At 41.9% G+C, this 19,969-nt stretch overlaps 1 protein-coding gene across 3 annotated transcripts in view; it reads right to left on the bottom strand.

Annotated features, from left to right (window-relative positions):
- Window positions 1-419: 419 nt before the first annotated feature.
- Window positions 420-19,969, bottom strand: part of pcnt (pericentrin) — a 38,056-nt gene continuing 18,506 nt past the window's right edge. For 2 of the 3 annotated variants that reach the window (XM_007576708.2, XM_007576725.2), the window contains 32 exons: window positions 19,752-19,856; window positions 19,331-19,483; window positions 18,533-18,679; window positions 17,185-17,345; window positions 16,767-16,933; window positions 16,445-16,617; window positions 15,601-15,763; window positions 15,265-15,507; window positions 14,631-14,863; window positions 14,390-14,497; window positions 13,465-13,485; window positions 12,882-13,118; window positions 12,002-12,175; window positions 11,691-11,843; window positions 11,345-11,527; window positions 9,533-10,531; window positions 7,770-7,940; window positions 7,490-7,679; window positions 7,072-7,406; window positions 6,895-6,997; window positions 6,015-6,187; window positions 5,663-5,941; window positions 5,383-5,537; window positions 5,151-5,280; window positions 4,294-5,070; window positions 3,445-3,657; window positions 3,113-3,328; window positions 2,346-2,572; window positions 2,185-2,264; window positions 1,747-1,888; window positions 1,538-1,665; window positions 420-872 (listed from right to left, as the gene is read on the bottom strand). In XM_007576708.2, coding sequence (XP_007576770.1) covers window positions 841-872; window positions 1,538-1,665; window positions 1,747-1,888; window positions 2,185-2,264; window positions 2,346-2,572; window positions 3,113-3,328; window positions 3,445-3,657; window positions 4,294-5,070; window positions 5,151-5,280; window positions 5,383-5,537; window positions 5,663-5,941; window positions 6,015-6,187; window positions 6,895-6,997; window positions 7,072-7,406; window positions 7,490-7,679; window positions 7,770-7,940; window positions 9,533-10,531; window positions 11,345-11,527; window positions 11,691-11,843; window positions 12,002-12,175; window positions 12,882-13,118; window positions 13,465-13,485; window positions 14,390-14,497; window positions 14,631-14,863; window positions 15,265-15,507; window positions 15,601-15,763; window positions 16,445-16,617; window positions 16,767-16,933; window positions 17,185-17,345; window positions 18,533-18,679; window positions 19,331-19,483; window positions 19,752-19,856 — 6,771 coding nt within the window. In that variant the 3' untranslated portion in view covers window positions 420-840. The remainder of the gene's footprint in view (window positions 873-1,537; window positions 1,666-1,746; window positions 1,889-2,184; window positions 2,265-2,345; window positions 2,573-3,112; window positions 3,329-3,444; window positions 3,658-4,293; window positions 5,071-5,150; window positions 5,281-5,382; window positions 5,538-5,662; window positions 5,942-6,014; window positions 6,188-6,894; window positions 6,998-7,071; window positions 7,407-7,489; window positions 7,680-7,769; window positions 7,941-9,532; window positions 10,532-11,344; window positions 11,528-11,690; window positions 11,844-12,001; window positions 12,176-12,881; window positions 13,119-13,464; window positions 13,486-14,389; window positions 14,498-14,630; window positions 14,864-15,264; window positions 15,508-15,600; window positions 15,764-16,444; window positions 16,618-16,766; window positions 16,934-17,184; window positions 17,346-18,532; window positions 18,680-19,330; window positions 19,484-19,751; window positions 19,857-19,969) is intronic. The other variant, XM_007576717.2, reaches the window with a different exon arrangement.

The following is a 19,969-nucleotide window of genomic DNA, read 5'->3' as shown; positions in this document are numbered from 1 at the left end:
TAGGAATGTCAGAGGGCTTCACCTCTAGAAACACAGATGAAAAACTTAAATCATGGAGTCCATGGGGTTTATGTAGCCAACATCTACATTTATGTTGGTTTATGTAGATGCTGACTGCTCTTTTGACTGTGCATGGTTTCTGAACTGTGAATTTAGGTCCCAGTTCAAATATTTATTTGGTATCTGATAGCTGGTACCAACTCCTTTCTAGAAATAACCTAACAGTAGATGAGTAATATTACAAGTATTCAAAAATAAAACAGCAAGTGTTCACCAGTTCAGTGTGCTCTAGTGTGATCCGTTTACTCTGAATGATATGGTGTGCTTCAAGGGTTCTCAATTGTAATTTATGCCAAAATCTGGCATGCATATTAAGTTGGATTAAAAATATGTCATGAGAGTCAAGATCTCAGGAAAAGTTCAGTTTGGTAAAGAGAGCATAGTGTCTTCTTTAATCATGTTAAAGTAAAAGCCAGGAAACACATTTTATCCTCATACAACAATCTGCTCACTCAGCATAGTGTGTTGATCTCTCATATGTAGCATAAAACCAGAGCAGACATACCAAGATGTACAATCACTCTATAACATAAAAAAAGAAGCACTATTTGAAATTATGAGACATTTTTGTTGGAGCTGCGTCTTTAAAATGATGTTCCAAATAGCAGGCATACAAAATAAAATTCACATTAAAAAAAAAAAAAATACAAAAATAATTTATGCGTTTAAAAGAAATTATGTGAAATAATAAAAAGAAACATTATAAACATCCTTCAAGGCATTAAGGCATGGTCAGTTTGGTGCTATCACAAAGGCAACATTCAGGCTTCGGTGAATGGATTACTTTGGGTGAGACTGGAAGGCAGAGGAACCTAAAAGACACAAAATGTGGAAATAAATTATTTAAATCCATATTCACCCTTATGTATGACAATCATGTATACACACTGACCAAGTTACAGTAACAACAAAAACACTCCTAATGATGAAGTGTGATTAGCAGTGGCATTATAATTAGCATAATTTTCATTAATCTTAATGCAAATTACATTTTAGTCTCTCATAGTTTTTGAAAACTTTATTATAATTTCTCATTTGCAAGAGCCAGTGTTCTGTGTGCAAATTTATGTTTTAATAGATTTTTTTTTTAGTTTTTATAACTTTCTGAACATTTCAAAGTACTATAAACCATAACTGGACAGTAATTGGGTCTTTGTGACTGCAGGTGTCACAAATGATAAAGCAATAAATAAATGAATGATAAATCAACATTTTACAATTTTGCCTCCATCTTAAATTACAAAAGGTCTTAGTCTAGTACTTTAACTGTGCAATTTACGTGATCTGAAAATATCTGAATGATATGGTGTGCGGAGAGGGTTGCTTACAAATCTAGATTTAGTTTTTATTTTGTCCCCATCTGGGCAGTGACTGGACGGTGAGAGAGAAAGAGGAACCCAGTCCACTTCCTACCGTTGCTCGTTTGAACACTACGTACCAGATTCAGGAAAACCAAAATAATCTGTCCTGAACTCACCTTGTCCGTTTCCCACCAGCCTCTGCTGGACTCTCTCCAGATGATGGATGTAGTCTGTGAGAGAGCGTTCTGGATCCTGGGATGTTCCAGCAGAGTGAGCAGAGGTCAGGCAGGAACTGGAGAGCGGCCTGAAGATGGAAAGCTCGGTGAGGATCGGATTTACAAATTTCACAAAAATTCGAAAAAGTGCGTTTTGAAGTATTCCAGACCTTTTTTGTAGTCTGAATGTCGATTTGCCGGGTGGAGCTAGAAATGAGAGAGTGCCTCGTTGGCCGTCGCCTCTGTCTCCGTTCTGTGCTGAGTAAATATTTATTTTTGGCTGCTGCTGCCTTAAAACATCAGCTTTAGGTGCTGCAAAAGACACAACAATGACAAACTGAGTCACAGTGCTTTAAAAAGCATTCACATATCTAGAGGTTTTTCACAGTTTTGTTCAAGACCTGAAGCTGGAATTGAGGGCGAGATGGTTTCATAAAGTACTGAGTCAGCGGGGGCTTAATATAAATCAAACCATGCATTTTAGATTTGATTTAAAAACTTAAAATATGGATTAGTTTCCATTCACTTCACATATAAAATCTCAAAAATATATACATTTAAGCTTTTAGTGTATCCAAATGTTACTTCTGCAATTTGTGCATGCTAACCTGTAAGATGTCCATTGATGGTTGCAGATAATGCAACCCTTCTCACTGCTCTTTGCCATTTCCTGGTCAGAAATCTCATCCTTGAAAACAGAACACAATTTGAAGTTAATCGTATCCATTCGCAGGGCTCAGAAAGATGGGAAGCTTTATTTACGCCTCACCTCGACACAGCTATCACAACTCGGACCACCGCCCTGAACCTCCAGATGGGCCTGCGCTTGTATGCGAGCGGAGACGTGGGCCGCACTCCCATCCGAGCAATGAGAGACAGAGTGGCCTGCTCACAGTCCTGGAATCCTCCCAGCAGCAGGATCAGGTATCGCTTCTGGTAAACCAGAGCTTTCCTGAAGCTCTCGGCGCGCAGGTAGCGCTCGTAGTAACGCTGCAGCTTTAAAACCGAAAACAGAAACTGTTACTTTAAAAAAGAAGAGCTGAACTGGTTTTACTTGGGGTCGTTTTTGCAGAGCTAGGACAACATGTAGTCATTAGATTGTCCTTTACAGTGAGATTTAAAACAAAAAAGATTTTCAAAACAACCCTGATACAAAATAGGGATGAAACATTTAGTGTGTCCAGATTTCAGGGCTGCATCTTTTGAAGGACCAGACCTACTTCGGGCAGGAAGTGGGCGACTGAAACTGGACGGTCAATCCTGCAGATTCATTCTGCTGCAAACCATATTTTAATGTACTTTTACCTAAAACTGTATTCTTGGCCCGCTTCATTCACCATTGTTACAAAAACAAAAATGTCTCATTGAGCTGCACTGAATCTTGGGATGCGGTGGGCAGCTAAAGATGCACCAGACCCATCCATCAAACTGAATTTGGACAGCCTTCGTCGCATCACTGTGACGTTATTGTCATCCTATAAGGATGCAGCAACTGAATTTGGACCCAGCCTGTATGGTTCCTGTGCCTGTACTGACCCTGCCGTGGTAGACCGGATCACCGACGGGTTGATTCTCCGTTTCTGTGGTGACCTTGGCAAGTTCAGACTCTTTGCGCTGCAGCTGTTTCTCCAGGATGGCGAGTCTGCTCTTGAAGGTGGCGCTCTCCTGACTCACGGACGTCAAGCGCTCAGTCAAATCAGAGTTCTCCTTCAGCAATGTCTGCAGCAGATTGGATGATGATGTTGACACCCTCTACAGTCAGAAAAAAAAATAAGCATTTTGGGGTTTTTTTTTAATCAAATCTCCTGAACACAAAATCATATTCCAAGTTTCAAACTAAACATATTTAGTAATAAGGATTTTAATACCTGTTGGTGTTGCAGAGAGACGCCTGCTGGGGCCCCGTCCAGACGGGAGATGCTGATTGGACGCTGTGGGGACAGTACTTTATGGTGCAGCAGTTCTTTCTGAGCTGCCATCTCTCTCTCCCGTTCCCTGCCTTCTCTCTCCAGGTCCGCCAGAGTCTGTTGCAGCTCCTGCATGTGTTGCTGGTCTTGCTGCCTCAGTAACTCCAACTCCAACTTTGGAAAGAAACATGATGTCATGTGCTTGTGCTTCTTAAAAACAAAAAATAAAACTGAACAAAAAACACTTCACATAATAGGATTACCTTTGCAAAAGTAGTATGTGTAGGAAATAGGGATGCAAGTTATCAATGAGTTGGTGTAAAGTTTTTTGTTCTTATCAATAGACTGATGATTAATTGGTAAGCAGCCATTTTCTGTGTTTTCCTGTTATCCCCTCCGCTTTTATGTCACCACAACCTCCTCACCTTCGCAGCACATCAGTAATTTCACAGCTCGACTGAACGAGTCTACTGAGGTAAAACTTAAGGAAATTATCGAGTGTTTATATTTCGCAACTAAACCACATAAAATGGCATCTTGCATGTCACACTGGACTCTGAATCATCTCTCTTTCCCATTCTGGGGTACCTCCTCCTCCTTTATTCTTGTATCAACTGGCTCTAACTAAGGATGAACAGGGGCGCCATCTGCTGGATGGTGGCCAAACTACAACACTAAAAGAAGGTCTAAGTGGACGTTACTAGTTAATCGATTGGAACCAATTTTAAGCTAATAAATCATTAATCAGCAATCATAATTCAATTAAATGTTTGCATCCTCAATAAGAAAGAATTAAAGCTGATAATTTACCACTTTGTTATTAGTCCTGTCCTGAAGCATTTCTCTCTCCAGCCCCTCTTGCCTCTCTTTTCTTCTGTCCTTCTCCAGTTGGTCATCTCTCTCCTTTTCTTTCTCCTTCAGCAGATGAAACCTCTCCTTCAGCCCCGCTAGTTCGATGTCTTGGAGTCTGGACCGCTGTCGCTCCATCTCTAGAGCGCTGCTGAGCTCCCGGTTTTGCTCCTTCAAGGACTCCATCGCAGCTCTGTGCCTGGCAGCGGCTTCCTTCTCCCTCTGAAGTTCTTCCAGCCTTACTCTGTCCTCTTCCCATTTTCTCCTGCTGTCCAGCAGCTCGGCCCCGAGTTTGTCCGTCATAGCTGCCAGGTCCTCCCCCTGCTTTCGCTCCTGCTCCAGCTGGGAGCGCAGACTAGAGATGAACTTCTGATCCTCCTCATGTCTGCGACTCAGCTCGTTTATCTGTTTGGAGCAAAGCTGCCTCTCCTCTTCGAGCTTCCTGTGAGAATCCGCCAGCTTACAGTGAGACTCAGCGAGGCCGGAGTTGGCTTCCTTCAGGAGGCGTTCGGCTTGATCCTTTTCCTGCAGGAGGAGTTCCTGTTGATGGCTGAAACGTTTGTGTTCGTCTTCCAGCTCTTTCTGGGCATCCTGCAAACGCTTCTCCAACAGGCCGCTGCGGGACTGTTCGATTTGGAGCTCCTGCCTGAGGTTGCTGCAGGCCACTTTCTCCTGCTCCACCTGAGCCTTTAGAGACAGGACCTCGCACTTGAGCTTCTCAGAGGAAGCTTGAACAGCCTGGAAAGGAAAAATGATTAATATCAAAATTTAAGATACATTTTTAGGATTACTTGTGTTTCTGTTGGCTCTCGTCTAACCTCCATCCTTTCCTCTCTCTCTCGGTCTGTGCAGAGAACCAGAGCTCTCTCTTGTTCCAGCTCCTGCTGAAGCTCCTGGAATCTGGTCTGTTCGGTCCTCAAGGCCTCTTCAGCCTCCTCCGCAGCCAGCCTGACAAGCAAAAGTAAGAGCAATGAGTTCCGAGCTTTCACAATCTATTTTAAAACACCGGAACAAACGGTGAATAACAGAAATAAAACTGATCACACGTACCTGAGAGAAAGTATTTTGTTCTTGTGCTCTTGTAGAGAGCTGTGGGCACATTTCAGCTGCCTCTGGTTTTCCTCCAGCTCTGCCCTGATCTGGGATTCAACATGTCCATCAGACTGTAGGTGGCTTCTGTGCCAGCCATCATCAGTGTAATCAGTCTTAAGAGGAAAAAAAGCAACAACTGTACTTTAACCCATATGTCAAAAAAACACAAACGCATTTGTACACTAAATTCCAAACAAATGGCCCAACTGAGGCGTTATGTTAAATCATAGAAACTCACTTGTGTTTGTCTTTGTGCCATTCGACAGAGCAGCTCTCTAAGAGCGACCACAGTCTCCTGCAAGGCTCTCTTCTCCTGCTGCCAGTTCATTGGAGGGTTGGAGGGGGTCGAGTTATCCCTGCGGTCCAGCGGAGCCGAGTCGTCTCCAAAGCGATGCCGGGTCCGACTCGGTGAGGAGGACTTTATATCCGAAAGGTTGGCCTGAGATGAAGGAGCGCAGCGACGCTGGCTCAGTGTGAGAATCCTGCAGCTTTCCTGGTAAACCTTTTTCAACAGAGCCTGCGGAAAGACGCGAGAACTACGTGAAACCGAGGCTTGCAATCGGTTGCAGCTGCTCCAGGGCAAAGCCCACCTGAAGCTCGGGTGACAACAAGTCATCGCTGTAGCTCATGCTTCCCGCCGCGCTGTCCGTGTTGGCTGTGGGGTTTATCCCTCTGCAGCGCAGATACTGGACAAACTGAGCGTCCAGTCTCTCCGTCTGCTCCAGCTCCACTCTCAGTCGAGCTCCCAGTTCTGAACTCACATCTGAATGACGGAAAGAGGAAAGAAAGTCTGTTGGGTTCCCCGACACTTTTTAAATCTCAAAATACTATTATTTTCATAGTTTTCCAACCCCTTTTGAGAGAGTATTAAAAAAAAAAAATCAGGCTTTAAAGTTAACCTATAGAAAACCAGAGAGGATGAATAATAGACAACTGTATTCAAATGAAAATGGGAACAATACAGTTAGAGATTGGCATTTATTCTGTTAAATATCTTAAAATAAGAATTTGAATTTATCATCCTGTAGCGGGAATGATGAATTCATACAATTGCTTTATTCTTCTTCTAATGTTACAACAAAGGTCCCATGTGCGTTACGAGTGGTGTAGCTCTCTTTGAATATTATTCACATATTTATCATTTATATATTCACATAGAGTAAGTGTACGTCTAAGTCTCAAATCTCGGGCATTAATAACAAAATACTATGTAATAACGTAAATTAGTCTGTATTGTTAGTTTTAACATTATCTTCAATGTTTCTCTCCCTCAGCTAGAAACATTAATGTTATAAAGTAATCTGAGATTTAAAAAAAAAAATTAGCGCCATATGTTAGTAAGTCAAGTATTTTTTTCAGAAGACTCTCCACTTTGCACAGAAACCAGCTGCATAACAAAATATAACAATAAGATATTTGACTCATAGCTGTCAAATGCTGCCTTGCTGCTGGGGAACGGCGGGAACTTACTGCTCCCGTATCCATCACTGTTCCATTCTTGAGCCGAGAAGGAAGAAGTGGAGCCGAGTGGAGACGGAGGCGCCGTCAGGTCAAGCTCCTCCAACTCGTCAAGCTGGGAAAATAATTAAAAATAAATAAATTATATATATACATATATATATAATTTTTTTTCTTTTCACAGCATACTTTGTCAGGGTCCAGCGAATCAAGCACGGAGAAGTGGTCGGACGCGGTCAAAGAGCCCGGGGAGTGGGTGCTCCGGGTGGCTGGATCCGGGGTGACCGTCCCAGAGTGTGGAGGCTCCATCACAACCCCTGGAGAAACTGGAGCCTGGGGAAGATCCTGACCTGTACAGTTCAGACGACTGAGCTCAGACAGACGGGAATCGAGGACGGAGACGTGGAAGCGTTCCCTGGTTTGGTCCTCGGAGCATTCGAGTTTTCTCAGGACCTCCGGGGAGCTCAGAGAGGCTTCGTCACGAGAGACCGCAAGAACATCCTCGAAAGCTCTGTGAGAAACGTCTGAGAGAAACGCAAAAGTTTTAGTCGGTTTGATATAATGAGAAGGTACCTCTTGAATATTAATATTCAACTGCTACGTGTACCCTTGATGTGGTAGTTCTGACGGCGAGGATCTGTCTCCTGTTGTTGACACAGTCGACGGAGCTGCTCCAGCTCTCTGCGCTGATAGGCTAGTTCCTCTTCCTGCACGCCCACGTCCTGCTGAAGACGTTCGAGCTCTGCCTTCATTCGCTGGTTTTCGGCTTCCAGGTCAACAAGATGTCGCCGTTTGACCTGAAGGACAGAAGTCACTTCCATCAAAAAGAAATCAAAAACACCTAAAGATCATAACAGATATAGTTTTTAAGCTTTCATATTCCCCACCTCTCCGTTCTCATGAGGTTTTCCGGTCCTTTCCGAGACGATTTTCAGTCCTTGTTTCACTGCCGCCAGCTCAGTCTTAAGAGCTTCATTTTCAGCCTTCAGCTTGGCGCACTCGGACTTCCTCTGTCTCAAGGAAGCCTCCGCTTTGGCCAGGGTAACATCAGCATTGGTCTGGTGGAAAGGTAAAGGTAAACAGAACTGAGCTTTAAAAAAAAAAAAAAAAAAAATCACATACTTTGCTTTTTATTCGACTAAAACAGACAATTTCACAAGCGTCACACAAGTGGAGTTAATCGTCTTGTGACGTATATTAATGCCAGGCTCCGCTTTGAAAGCAGTGGAATATTTGTACCAGAAAGGCTGCAATTGCCTAAAATTAGCCACACACACAACTACAAACAGAGCTGGGCAGACTAACAATGCTACAAACCAAACCTACAAAACGCCGCCTTACAAGAGAAAACATTGCACCTTACCACATCCTGTTCAGACAGAGCGACTAAAAAAAACTCCAAACTCAGACTGCCAGTGTTAAAACTAAGAGCTAGCTTAGATTTTCCTCGTTCTTCCTCATTTTAAAGAGACACTTCCTCTCGTTTCTGCAGTCAGTGTTGCACCACGTCACAACAGCGACGCCCCCTTAACTACAACCAGATGTGGTCGTGCCTGCAGCAGCTTTAACAGCTGTACGTGCGGCAGAAAAGCGACACGATGTTGCTCGCTTTGAACAATGCCAGGCTTGAAGCTCTATTTAGGTTAACATTAATACCTTTCTTAAAGGTCAAGTTAATAAAAGAGCTAAAAAAAAACAAACAAAAAAAAACACAAAAAAAGTAATTTACAATCCTACCATGTCTTAATCAAAAGTCAGATATAAATTAATCATAACTGAAAGGGGGTAAAAAAAAATTGAAAACCATGGCTTTCCACCTGCTAAATAAAGCTAAAATCAGAATAATTTTTTTCTAAAGGTAAACAGCTGTTGCTAGGTTACAGTGTTGCTTCCTCTCCACTCATTTACATTAGGGCAGGCTGTTGTAACATAAAATCGGCTTCACTACACTTTCTCTTCAGACTTCTGAATTTAGTTTATGACTAGACTTATTAATACACATACTGTCAGTACTGTTGGGATTGGTGTATCTGTTTACATACAGGATTAAAGTACATTTTAATGCTAGATGCTAATGTTTTGCTCCAGTGGCTTTAAAAAAAAATCTCATACCAAACTCTGGCTTGATCTTATTAGGATGTTTTTGGGGATTTTCTGATATTTTTTGTCAATTTCTGAAATGCTTAATTGGATTATTTTCCAATATTTCTTCCTCTGCACTTCAGAATCACGCAGCAAATCTGGAATTTTTTTATGAATCTTTTTTGTATTTTGCCAATAAAGACTAGTGATGATTTTGACTATATTGTCCTTGAATAAAATCTCAGCCTTTATAAACTAACTAATGCAACCATAAACCTTATGAAAATGTTTTTACAACCTCTGTATTTTTTTTTTATTTAAACTTTAAAAGCCTTTAACAAAAAATAGATAAATAAAATAAACACCAATACAGGTTGAACACTAGAGGGTGCTAAAACGAGAATCAGTTTTTATAAATGGATTTAGAGATCAATGAAAAACGTTAATGTGTAGTCTTTATTTCTGCTAGGCAGGTAAAGGGTAAACCTCCAAGCCCAAAATCATCAACTTCTAGATCTGTACAGAATATTTAATATTGACTCAAAAAGGTTATTTATTTGACACTCACCAGAAACTCCTTTTGAGCCTCTTCTTGACTGGCTTCTTGGTCCCTCAGCTTAGCCGTCAGCTCCTGAATCAGGGCATTCATTGAACCAACTTCTTTTCGGAGGGTTTGGATTTCCTCCTGGAGCTGACACTCCCTCCTCCTCAGCGCTTCACGTTCTGCTGAAAGTTCTCCCTTCACCGTCTCCAGAGTTTTAATCCTCTCTCTTCCTTCTGCCACCGCTTTCTCCATCTCCAAGTTTTCCGCTCTTACTTCCTGCACCTGCCTCTCGTAGGTGAGGCTGGCCTCTCTGAGGACCTCCATTTCCAGCTTCATCTCATCGGAGTGTGTTTTTAAAGCTTCGATCTCCCTCAGCCTCTCTTGTTCGCTGCTTTGCAAATGCAGGACCACGGCGTTCAGGCGATCTTTCTCTTCACGCGTCGCAGTTGCCTCTTCGGCTTCAGCTTTTAAACCATCCCTCTCCTCCTCTGACAGTTTTCTCTTTTCTTTCTCTTCCTCCAGCTCCGTCTCCTTCAGCCTGAGGAGACCCTGGACTTCATCGAACTTTTCCCTCTCGGCTCCGAGTCTCCTCCCAAACTCTTCCCCTTGTGTCCGGTACTCCTCCTCCTGCGTGAGCAGCAGGCGCTCGAGTCCTTCCTTCTCTGCCACGGCAGTCTCGAACTGACTCTGCAGGGCTTTGAGCCGAGAGCGAAGAGACGAGGAGGCGGCAGAATGCGTGAGGCTGATCTCGTGCTTCAGGCTGTTCGGACCTCCCCTCCTCTCCTGGAGGGTCTCCATGTGCGGCTCCGGGCTGGGCGAGGGAGAGGGATTGATGCTGTCGCCGTCCTGGGAGTCGCTGACTTCGTGCAGGTTAGGACCCAGGGTGGCGAGCTCCGCCTGCAGCGTGCTGATGACCTCGTGAAGCCGCTCCTCTTCTTCCTGCTTCTCCTGACGCACTCGCGTGATTTCAGACTGAAGATGTTCCACCTGAGAGCGCAGATCCTCCAGCTCAACCTCCAGGACCTTTAAGGGGGGGAAAAATAAGCAAACATTTCCCAATCAGGGTTTGTGCCTCTTTCCCCCCCACAGTAAAATTTTAAGCACTTTTCAAGTATTTTCAAGGTACGTTTTCAAACTTTCCCAGCATCAAACATAGATGAAAACAATACAAATGATTGTTTCAATTCACTATTTTACAATGTCATTGATTACCGTTATTAATAACATGCTGTTATCATGACTCAGTAAAATATGTATTCTTTGAAAATCTACCGTTTCTGAAATTCAAGAGTTCGTAATCCAAAAAAAACCCCTCTGTCTGTCCGTGGTCGGTCCGCCGTGTGTGGACAACATTAAATATAACAATTTAATGTTTTGAAATTAAAACAGTAATTTAAAAATCCACGGATATTAATAACTAAAATATAAAGTGTCTTATACTTTACAAGTTACAAACAAATGTCTAAAATTGTTCTTGTTAAGTTTTCTGGCATTTAGCTAATTTTGGTTAATTTTAATCAACCAAAAACAAGGCAAGTTTGGCCTGATTTAATTTCAGACGGTGAGAAAAAATGTGTCCCTGTCTTTTCATTAGGTGGGTGAAAATATCTGGATTCAACTGTAAATGTTTTCCAAAATGTAGGCTTTGAATCAAGCGTTAGATTGCACTTTATTACAAAACTACGCAGGTTGAATATCAAGAACTTCATTCAGAAATCAAGAACTTTCCAAACCTTGAAGACACCCAACTGAAATTCAAGCATTCGTACAACCCTGCCGAATGTTTAAATTTAATGCACCCAAACAGCTTTTGGAGAAACTTGTCAGAAAGCTTACTCCGACTCGATCGTCCCTTGCACTCTCAAGCTCTTGTTCGAGTTTTTGGATCTCGCAGTTCAGGTGATCGATCTCCTGATTTTTCTCCTGAAGAAGCGCGGCGGGGAGCGTCTCTTCCTCGTTTTCTTCCACCTGAACTTGTCCCTTTTCTTCATTTACTTCAGTGAGGGCAGACATCGTCTCCTGGCAAACACAGCGGTTTTGCTTACACTTCCAATACGAGTTGCCAAGGTGGAAAAGATGAAAGTTTTTCATTTTATGATGCATGTCGAGCATCCAACACAGTTTGAAAAATTCCAATTAAAAAGAAGAAAATAATTTGACATGACAACAAGACAGTTCTCACCTTGAGGGTAGAAATTTCCTTTTGAAGCTCTTCAACTTGAGCCGCATGCTTATTCGTCAGTAGTTCAAGCTGAGCTGTGAGGTGTTTCAGTTCGACCTCTTTTTGGTGCAAGTCTCTTTGCACGTTTTCCAACTGGCCAAGCAAGACCTCGACCTACGAGACACAATGATGATGGATAAAAAAAATATATATATACATTTCAGAGGATATTCCGTCATTCCTATTTTAACCAAAAGGTGGCACTGCAGTCAAACGAACAAATCTGGTGACTAAATGATTGACAAAACGGTTTTACACAGAGCCTGACGGACCTCTTGCTCTTTACAGTGTAGGTTTTGCTGGGCAGCATCCACGGCATCCCTAAGCTCCTGGGTGGGGTCACGGGTGTTGTCATGGTAACAGTGCCTCGTCTCATCCAGTTTGGACTGTAAAGCTGATATTTGGAGCCTGCTGGACAGCTGCTGCTGCTCCAGAGCAAGCTTATCCTTATCGGAAAAAAAAGAGGGAATCATTGAAAAACATGTTTGCTGACATACGGAACGACTTAACCATTCAAAACCCTGAAACTCATTAATATTTGAGGGTTTTAATTTTCATGTGACAAAGTACATTAGGATTTTATATGACAGAGTCGATCTGAAGTGTGTGGAGTGCACTTGTAATTATCCCTCATCACTGAATAAAATCTAGTGCAGTCCGAGTCATTTTAAATACATATATATTTAAATTAAAAAGTCCTACTTGCATTATGTCAGAATTCATGAATAGCACATGCCAAATTTGTGCAAGAAGTTGCTCTGGTCTGATTAGACAAAAATTGCACCTTTTTTTTTGTGCCCTTTTTGGAGAGAAAAAAAAAAGTTTCCAAAAAGGGAAACTTGTAAAACATCCTCATTGTGAAACACGGTGGTGGCAGCATCATGTTGTGCATATGCTTTTTATCCGCAGGGACAGGGAAAGTGCTCAGTTCATGGGTTCAGATGTAAAAAGACTTGCAGAAAAAGGTTTTTCTCAAATTATTCAGTCTGAGAGGCTAAGCACAAACATGTTCTTTTGTGCACACAAAACCTTAGCAAAACACATCAACGTTTGTGGTTTTAAGGTGGCAAACCAATAAAAAAAAAACCCTCACAGCATGTAAATACTTGCACAACACTGGAACTGATCTGGGAGTGTGTTAGCAGCTCTTACTTGTGTGAGCTCCTGTTCCCTTTGCTTTGCTTTGTGCAGCTCTTGCTCCAGTTCGTTGACGGTTCGGACGCTTTCTGCGCTGTTGAGCAGCGCTTGTTCCAGCTCTCGGATCCGTCCTGCTAGCTTGTCTATCTCCTCGTTGCGTTCTGCCAGATCGCGCTGCGCTTGCTGATTGGCCTCAAGTAATGAGGCATGGTCGTCCGTTTTATCGTTGACCATGGATTGAAGGCTCTCCACCTGCAGTGATAACAGGAACAGTTTTTTTTTCTTCCCAACTCAAATATGGAGTTTTCTGTAGAGAAGTTAGAATTAAAAAAGGGAAAACTACAAGGTTTGCAATAAAAGTGATAAAAGCCATTCCAGATTTGCAGCCAATCAAGAGATTTAAGGTAAACCATCCCCAAGAGCAACGACAGAGATAAAAGATGTGTTGGAAATATTCTATTTGCTATTGAATGATGGTAAAGAATACTGGACTCATGACAAACGCAGTTAAAGAGACTACAGATGATTACAGAGAAACAGGGAAAGTTATGCACAAGTGTCAGAGGAGCAATGAAAAATGACACGACAGATTCCATACCTGCAGCAGCAAGTCTTCAAACTACAGCAATCCATTCAGCACAGGGATAAGCACATAGCAACAGTCAGGCTCATTGGCAATCAAATTACAGCATCAATAATTCAATTAACTGATTTGTGTCCCTGCTGGGAAAATTACAAAAATTATATGTGGGAAGCACAAACTGACAACGTAAAAACAAGTTTACGCTTCAGTGTAGGATTTCCGCTTTATGCATTTTATGCTGGGAAACACTGACGATTTTGTAAGCTCATCTCTGTTAGTTACACAACAATTCAAACACACAGCAATGGGTTAAAATAACCTTGATTCAAGAGCATTTAGAGCAGATTTACAATTACTGAGCTACATCGTGTTTGGTTCAGTTCACCATGTTGCCCATTTTTATCTCCGTTTCCTGCACGTCTCACTTTTTTTTTTTTTAATCCCTACTTGACCACTGCATATCACTGCATTCTCTCTTGATATTCATATTCATAAAAAGGCTCACATCTAATCTCTACAGTTTTATTAGAATCTAACAAAACAAGAAACTACTGACACCCCAAAGAATAGATGTATGTAGGCGTTCACACTCTGAAGTGGGTTAATGCCTACAAATATGATCAGTGACTTAATTGTTTAGCATTAAAATCCAAAGAAATGTGAAGACTTTTCTTCCAACTGGTGCCCATTAATATTGAACTGGATATTCCCCATTGTTATTACTGACATTATTTAACATGAACTTATTGCCTCCCATCACCCCATTTTCACTGATTGTGGCTCTGATCGCACTTTGCGTCATTCAACATTTAATGATCCCACCAATCTACTTCCTTATTTATTGGGAGTCACACATTCACTTTTTCAAACGGATGATTTCGGAAACGTGGTGAAGAAAAAAAAAGGAAAAGTTTGGTAAACCAGAGGTAACGGCTCTCACCTTGTGTGCCTTGTTGTCTCCGTTTCCTGTGTGTCTGAGCTGGGCTTCCAGCCTGCGGATCTCCTGCTGGAACTCGTCTCGCTCATGTTCCCGCTCCACGGCCTGCTCCTGCGCACAGCAAAACAAACCGTGTGAGAGACGATCCGAGATGCGAAAATGCGACACTCAAACTCGAGAACGAGCCAAAGAAATACATTACTTCACATTAAAGGGTGTGCTTCATTACAGTTTATAAGCTCACCTCTATAAACTGCCGATCGTGTTTCAGCTGTTTCTCGAGCGCTTGGACACGCTGACTGAGGTCTTCAGAGTGATTCTTGTGCTGCAGCTCTTTCTCCAGGAGTTTAGTTTCCTGATCTTCGAGCTCTCTCTCCAGGTTCCTGAGGCGCAGCGAGAGAGACTTGTGGTCCTTTTCCGCCTGCCTCTGCAGGTCCAGCCTGTCCTGGGTCAGACGCTCCGCCTCTGCCAGCAAAGCTTGGAGAGAACGAAAAGGGGAAGGGTGAAGGTCGCAAATCTCTTCAAACGCAGCTCAGAAAACGAAACAATACAGCTTTAATACACACAGTTACACATACTGAGCTAAAAGAAGAAGGAAACAGCAAATGGCACCGCAACCTTACACTGCAAAGTAATCCCCCCCACCCCACTCCCCCTCAAACACACACAGTCACACTCCACTCTGACCCACAAACCTGCACCAGGATCTAAATTGAGCCAATGGCCAATGGAGAGATGGCACATCTGAGCACAGATATTATACAAGTGCATGGTCAAGGCTGATTCAAAGAGGCGATACAGTTTGCTACAGAAATATTATTTCATGACATTTTAAATTTTAATTTATTCCATCGTGATTTTGAATGGATTCTGCTCACCTTTCTCTCTCTCCCCAAGTCCAGCAGAGAGATGCTCCTTCTGGCGCAGGAGAATGGTGTGCTCCTCCGTGAGCTCCTGATACTTTCCTCTGACGGCGTCCAGCTCCGCGGTGAGACTCTGCATTTTATGCAGCTTCACCTTCAGGCCCTCCAGCTCCCCAACAAGCTTTTCTTCTTGAGCCTCCTTCTGCTGCAGGGACTCCTCTAAGGCAGCTTTTTCAGCCACGTAGCCGTCCAAAAGCCCTGAAAACAACAACAACAACCAGTATTTCAAAAAATAAAGGAATTACCAAAGAAATGCTTTCAGAAAAACTCAATTAGCAAAACGTAGCTGACCCTCTGCCTTGTGGAGCTCCAGCTGGAGGCGAGTCTTCATCTTGGCTTCCTCATCAAGCTGCTTCATCAGGAGCTGGTGCTGTAGACGTAGCTGGGTGGCATCATCTCTGCCCTGGGTGAACTTCTCCTCAAGGGTAAGATGAACATGGCATGTCTGCTCCAACTGCAGCAAAAAAGACAAATCCAGAGACACGTGATCAAATGCTGTCCTACTGTCAAAACGGACCAATAAAAAGTATTTCTGCAGGTTTCACCAGCTCAAATTTAAGAATTTAAGACTTGTATCACAAAAAAAGGCACAAAAGAAAAATTCCATATTTTACATACAATAGTGCCAAGGGATTGTAGCATCTAACTGTTTGGCAACAGAAGTGAGTTAGTGGCGAAGATGGATGTCGTCCAGCCAACTGGTAATAATTTACACTTACCAATGACAGACGTTAAAAAGAGGTAGCTAGTAAGGTTATTAGCAGCTAGTTAGCGGTAGCCTCATCCAATTTGAGTCAGTAGAATGAAGATGTCTGCATGCAATCAAAACTTTTACCTGGCAAAAAACAACACTACAGAGAAAATGCCAGAATAAATAGTCCTGCCATGATAATGTTTAAAACCTGTGGTTATTGTATGTAAGATCAAATTACATTTTTTAAATGAATTTAAAGTTTTTTCTTTTAAAGGATATCCACCCTTTATATATAGTTTCTCTAATTAAATGTACTCTCCCCCACCCCACCTAATTTTCCAAATGGATTATTGTACTGCAACAAGATACAAATTAATTTCAAGGCTCCTTGCACATCTTTCCATGAGCGCAAATAAATCCATGTCTGCAGAGTTTCTTTACCTGTGTGTGAGCTTGATGGAGCAGGTCCAGGAGAGTCTCCACTGCCAGACGCAGCCTGTTGCAGGCTTTAAGGGCCGATTCTTCTCCTGCAGGACTGATCTGAGTGTCTGCAACCAGCAGACTCTCGCACAGCATTTGGGTCAGTTCCATCTCCTCTGATGTCAAATCTACAACTGAAATAAATGTGGATAAGAAAAGAAAGATTTATTTCATGTCATTTAAGTGTGTATATATACATATAAAAAGGCAGCTGCTTCTTATAATGGTGATATTATTCAAGCAGTTTAAATCCTAAATGGAGTAAAGTCTGAGATCAACAGACCCGATTCCTGATCTCGGTGCTCTTTTGAACTTTTCTGTGTCGTCTGTTCGTTTGTTTGGATCCTTCTGTTGATCTTTTGTCCGATTAGTTCTTCTGTTGCTATGACACTGCGAAGCATCTCAACCAGCACTTTACTCATTTTCTCATTTGCACCATACAGTTTGGTCCTGTAGAGAGAGAGAGAGAGAAAAAAAAAAAAAAAAACAGCAGATTCCGGTTCAATGCTTTTTACACATACATTTATTGCAGCCATAAATAATCTAAGATTTACTGAGGTCGAATCACAGGCTATTTTAGTACTAAAATCTGAAACGTGACAAATTCTGGCTGTGCTTGAAAAGTGCCACTTAAAAATTACTCGGCAAACATTTTTATATACCTTTTATAATTTATTCAAACTGCCACAATAATTACTTACTTTTCCTCTTTGGCATCCTGCAAGTCATCAGTGAGCATCTTCAGCAGGTTTCCCCCCTCCTGGCTCTCTCGTTCCCTTCTTTGGAGGAGAGTGTCCAACGTCTCCATCTCTGCACGTTTCCCGTGCAACTCGTCCTGCAAGCACCCGATTTCTGCACGCAGCTGAAGGAGGAAGACAGTTTTCATTCATTCCACTCCCCAAACTAAACGTTCCCTCCTTCCTCTTTTATCCATTTTAAGGATTGCATCAAGTCACTTAAATGTCCAGAAGAAGAGTCTTTAAAATTAAGAGTAATTAGTAATCCACACAGTCCCCGACTCCTGTTAAAACTAGCCAAAATGCAACACCCACTAACTTCTAATCATCCAGCAAGACTGACATCCACTTCTGAGCATCATGTCAGTGCAGCTGGGTTGTACTTCAATCTATCTGAATGCCGTAATGGCTTCTTCACAGCTCAGTTGTTATTATTCTTACCTTTGATTTCTCTATGTCTTCCCTCTTGTTCCCCCCCCCTTTTCCCTCCTCAACTCACCTCCAGCAGCCACCTAGCTCAATAAAACAATGCCACTGCCATGGCAACAGCCTCCACCTCCTGTTAAACCTCTCTATGCCAACCTCATGGAAACCAGAGTGTGTGTTAATATTTTACTTTAAAGAGCAAAAGATGTCATGGAAACAAACAAAAACAAACAGGAACATCTTTACTGCCAGCGATTAGATGGGGGAGGGAGACGCCGATTACAAAAAAAACAAAAAAAAAAAACAAAAAAAAACTGGAAAATCATTTGATAACTACGGATTCACAAAGTCCTTAAAATTTATAAAAATTTATGTCGTTTTTTTTTAAATAAAAAGAAAATGCTTTAGTAATCTTCAAAGCAAATAGGATTCCACAAAAAATTACTTGAATTTTTAAAATTTATTTATTTTTTTATAAAACTTCAAATGAACTTCTTAAGTCTCAAAAAGGAAGTAATGTAAAGTTTTTCAACTAGTTGTTCTTCCCAAAATAGCTATGAGAAAAATTGAAGAAATTCAAACAATTAATACCACCAATAAGAACAAAAGTTAGAAAGTGAGAACCTTAACTTGTCAAACTTTAAACATGTATCGCAAAAATAATTATAACGTAGCATCTCCACTGTACATGAAATATGAATTTTGCATTTTGTTATGGTGCAAATCTTTATCTGCAAATCATAACCTGACTTATACATGACTGAATAATTTAAGTGACTGAGTCATTGGAATCAACATCAAATGCTGTTTTACACCTTCCATCTGCACCAAATGGGCAAGACGTACGAGATGAGCAAGAGATGTTATGTACAGGCGTTTTCAGTACCTGGGCAACTACAGCCTCCAGTTGCTGCAGCTGGGTGGTGAGCTCGCTCATTTTGCTTGTGTAGATCTGCTCCTTTTCCTGCTGCTGAGATGTGAAGCTCCGCCTCAAAACTTCAAGCTCCACCTTTTTCCGTTCCTCAAATTCAGTCTTCGATGGCAACGATGCGAAGCAGAAGCAGAAGATGCAGAGCGGAAAAAAAAAAACAAAAAAAAAAAAAACCCAAGAGAAAAATGAGCGGCAACACCTTGTAAGTTATACTTTCCTTAAATCAGTGGCCATCTTCTGCCTGAATGTCTGGCTGCACATTTGAAACGGTCAACAATTAAATACCCATTTGCTGCCTTAAAACCGTTGGCATTAGAGAATAAAAAACCCTAAATCCAATCCCTTTTAGCTGTGGTTCAGATGAATGAACGGAAACACATGCGCAGCCCAGAAGAGCACAGATTGAGAATGGAGACTGACGGATGTCAACACTTGTACATATATGCTGGTGGGATTAGGAGAAAACTGGGTTTGAGTAAAGCTCAAATGGGACAGAGTCCAAGCGAGGGAACTATCCTCTGAACTGGTGCAGCTGGAGCTTAAAGGGGGCTTCACAATCGGCACACACACTGTAGCGCCAGATAATCCTTCGCTATTACGTAATATTCCCAACAATATTCTACACAACATTTCAAAAATAATAAGAAAAAACTGAAAAGATTTAAAACAGGGTAAAATAAACTGAAGAGATCAGTCTGACATTTCCGAGCGTCTCATCTTTTTCTTCTCATGCCTGAACAATTTAGTTTTTACCTTCAGATGGCTAATCTTGTCCTGAAGTCGCTCTTCCGATTGAACTTTGAGGAGCTCCACCTCTTCCTGGAAGCGCTGCCGTTGCCTTGCCGACTCTTCTTCGAGCTCCCGGCGACAGGCGTCCAGTTCGCGTGCAGAAGTTCCCCTCAGCTCCTACAACGGAAACCCACACAATTTCAAATGGCATCGTTTGCAGCTGGCAACACCTTTAGTACGTCAAAGTTGGAAAAAAAATATAAATAAATAAATACCCAGCATCTACAGAGAAACATGCCGTTATAGAGGATAAACAATGTTTTAGTGTAATCCCTTCTCTAATGGCCTGTAAGAGCCACCAGCACAAGAGCTTTAGAGGAAACTATTAATGAGCATCCACACTTCAAACACAACTATAATCTGATCATTTGTGTGCAACACACACCTGAAGCTGACTTTGATGCTGCTCTATAAGTTGCTCCTTTTCAACACCGTAGGTGTGCGACAGCTCCTCCAGGGCCGTGCCGTGTTGCTGCTCCAGTTCCAAAACCTGAAGAAAAAAACAAAAAACAAAAAACAAAAAAAAAAAAAAAACACAGTACAGTACTCAGTTTTAGTTTAAAACATTCAAAGAAAGCTCTGAAACTACTTGCTCGCAGCTAT

This window comes from Poecilia formosa, unplaced genomic scaffold (genome assembly GCF_000485575.1).
Source record: "Poecilia formosa unplaced genomic scaffold, Poecilia_formosa-5.1.2 Scaffold8, whole genome shotgun sequence".
Lineage (NCBI taxonomy): Eukaryota > Metazoa > Chordata > Actinopteri > Cyprinodontiformes > Poeciliidae > Poecilia > Poecilia formosa.
The sequence above is the reverse complement of the archived record's forward strand: the minus strand, read 5'-3'. Positions and strand labels throughout refer to the sequence as shown.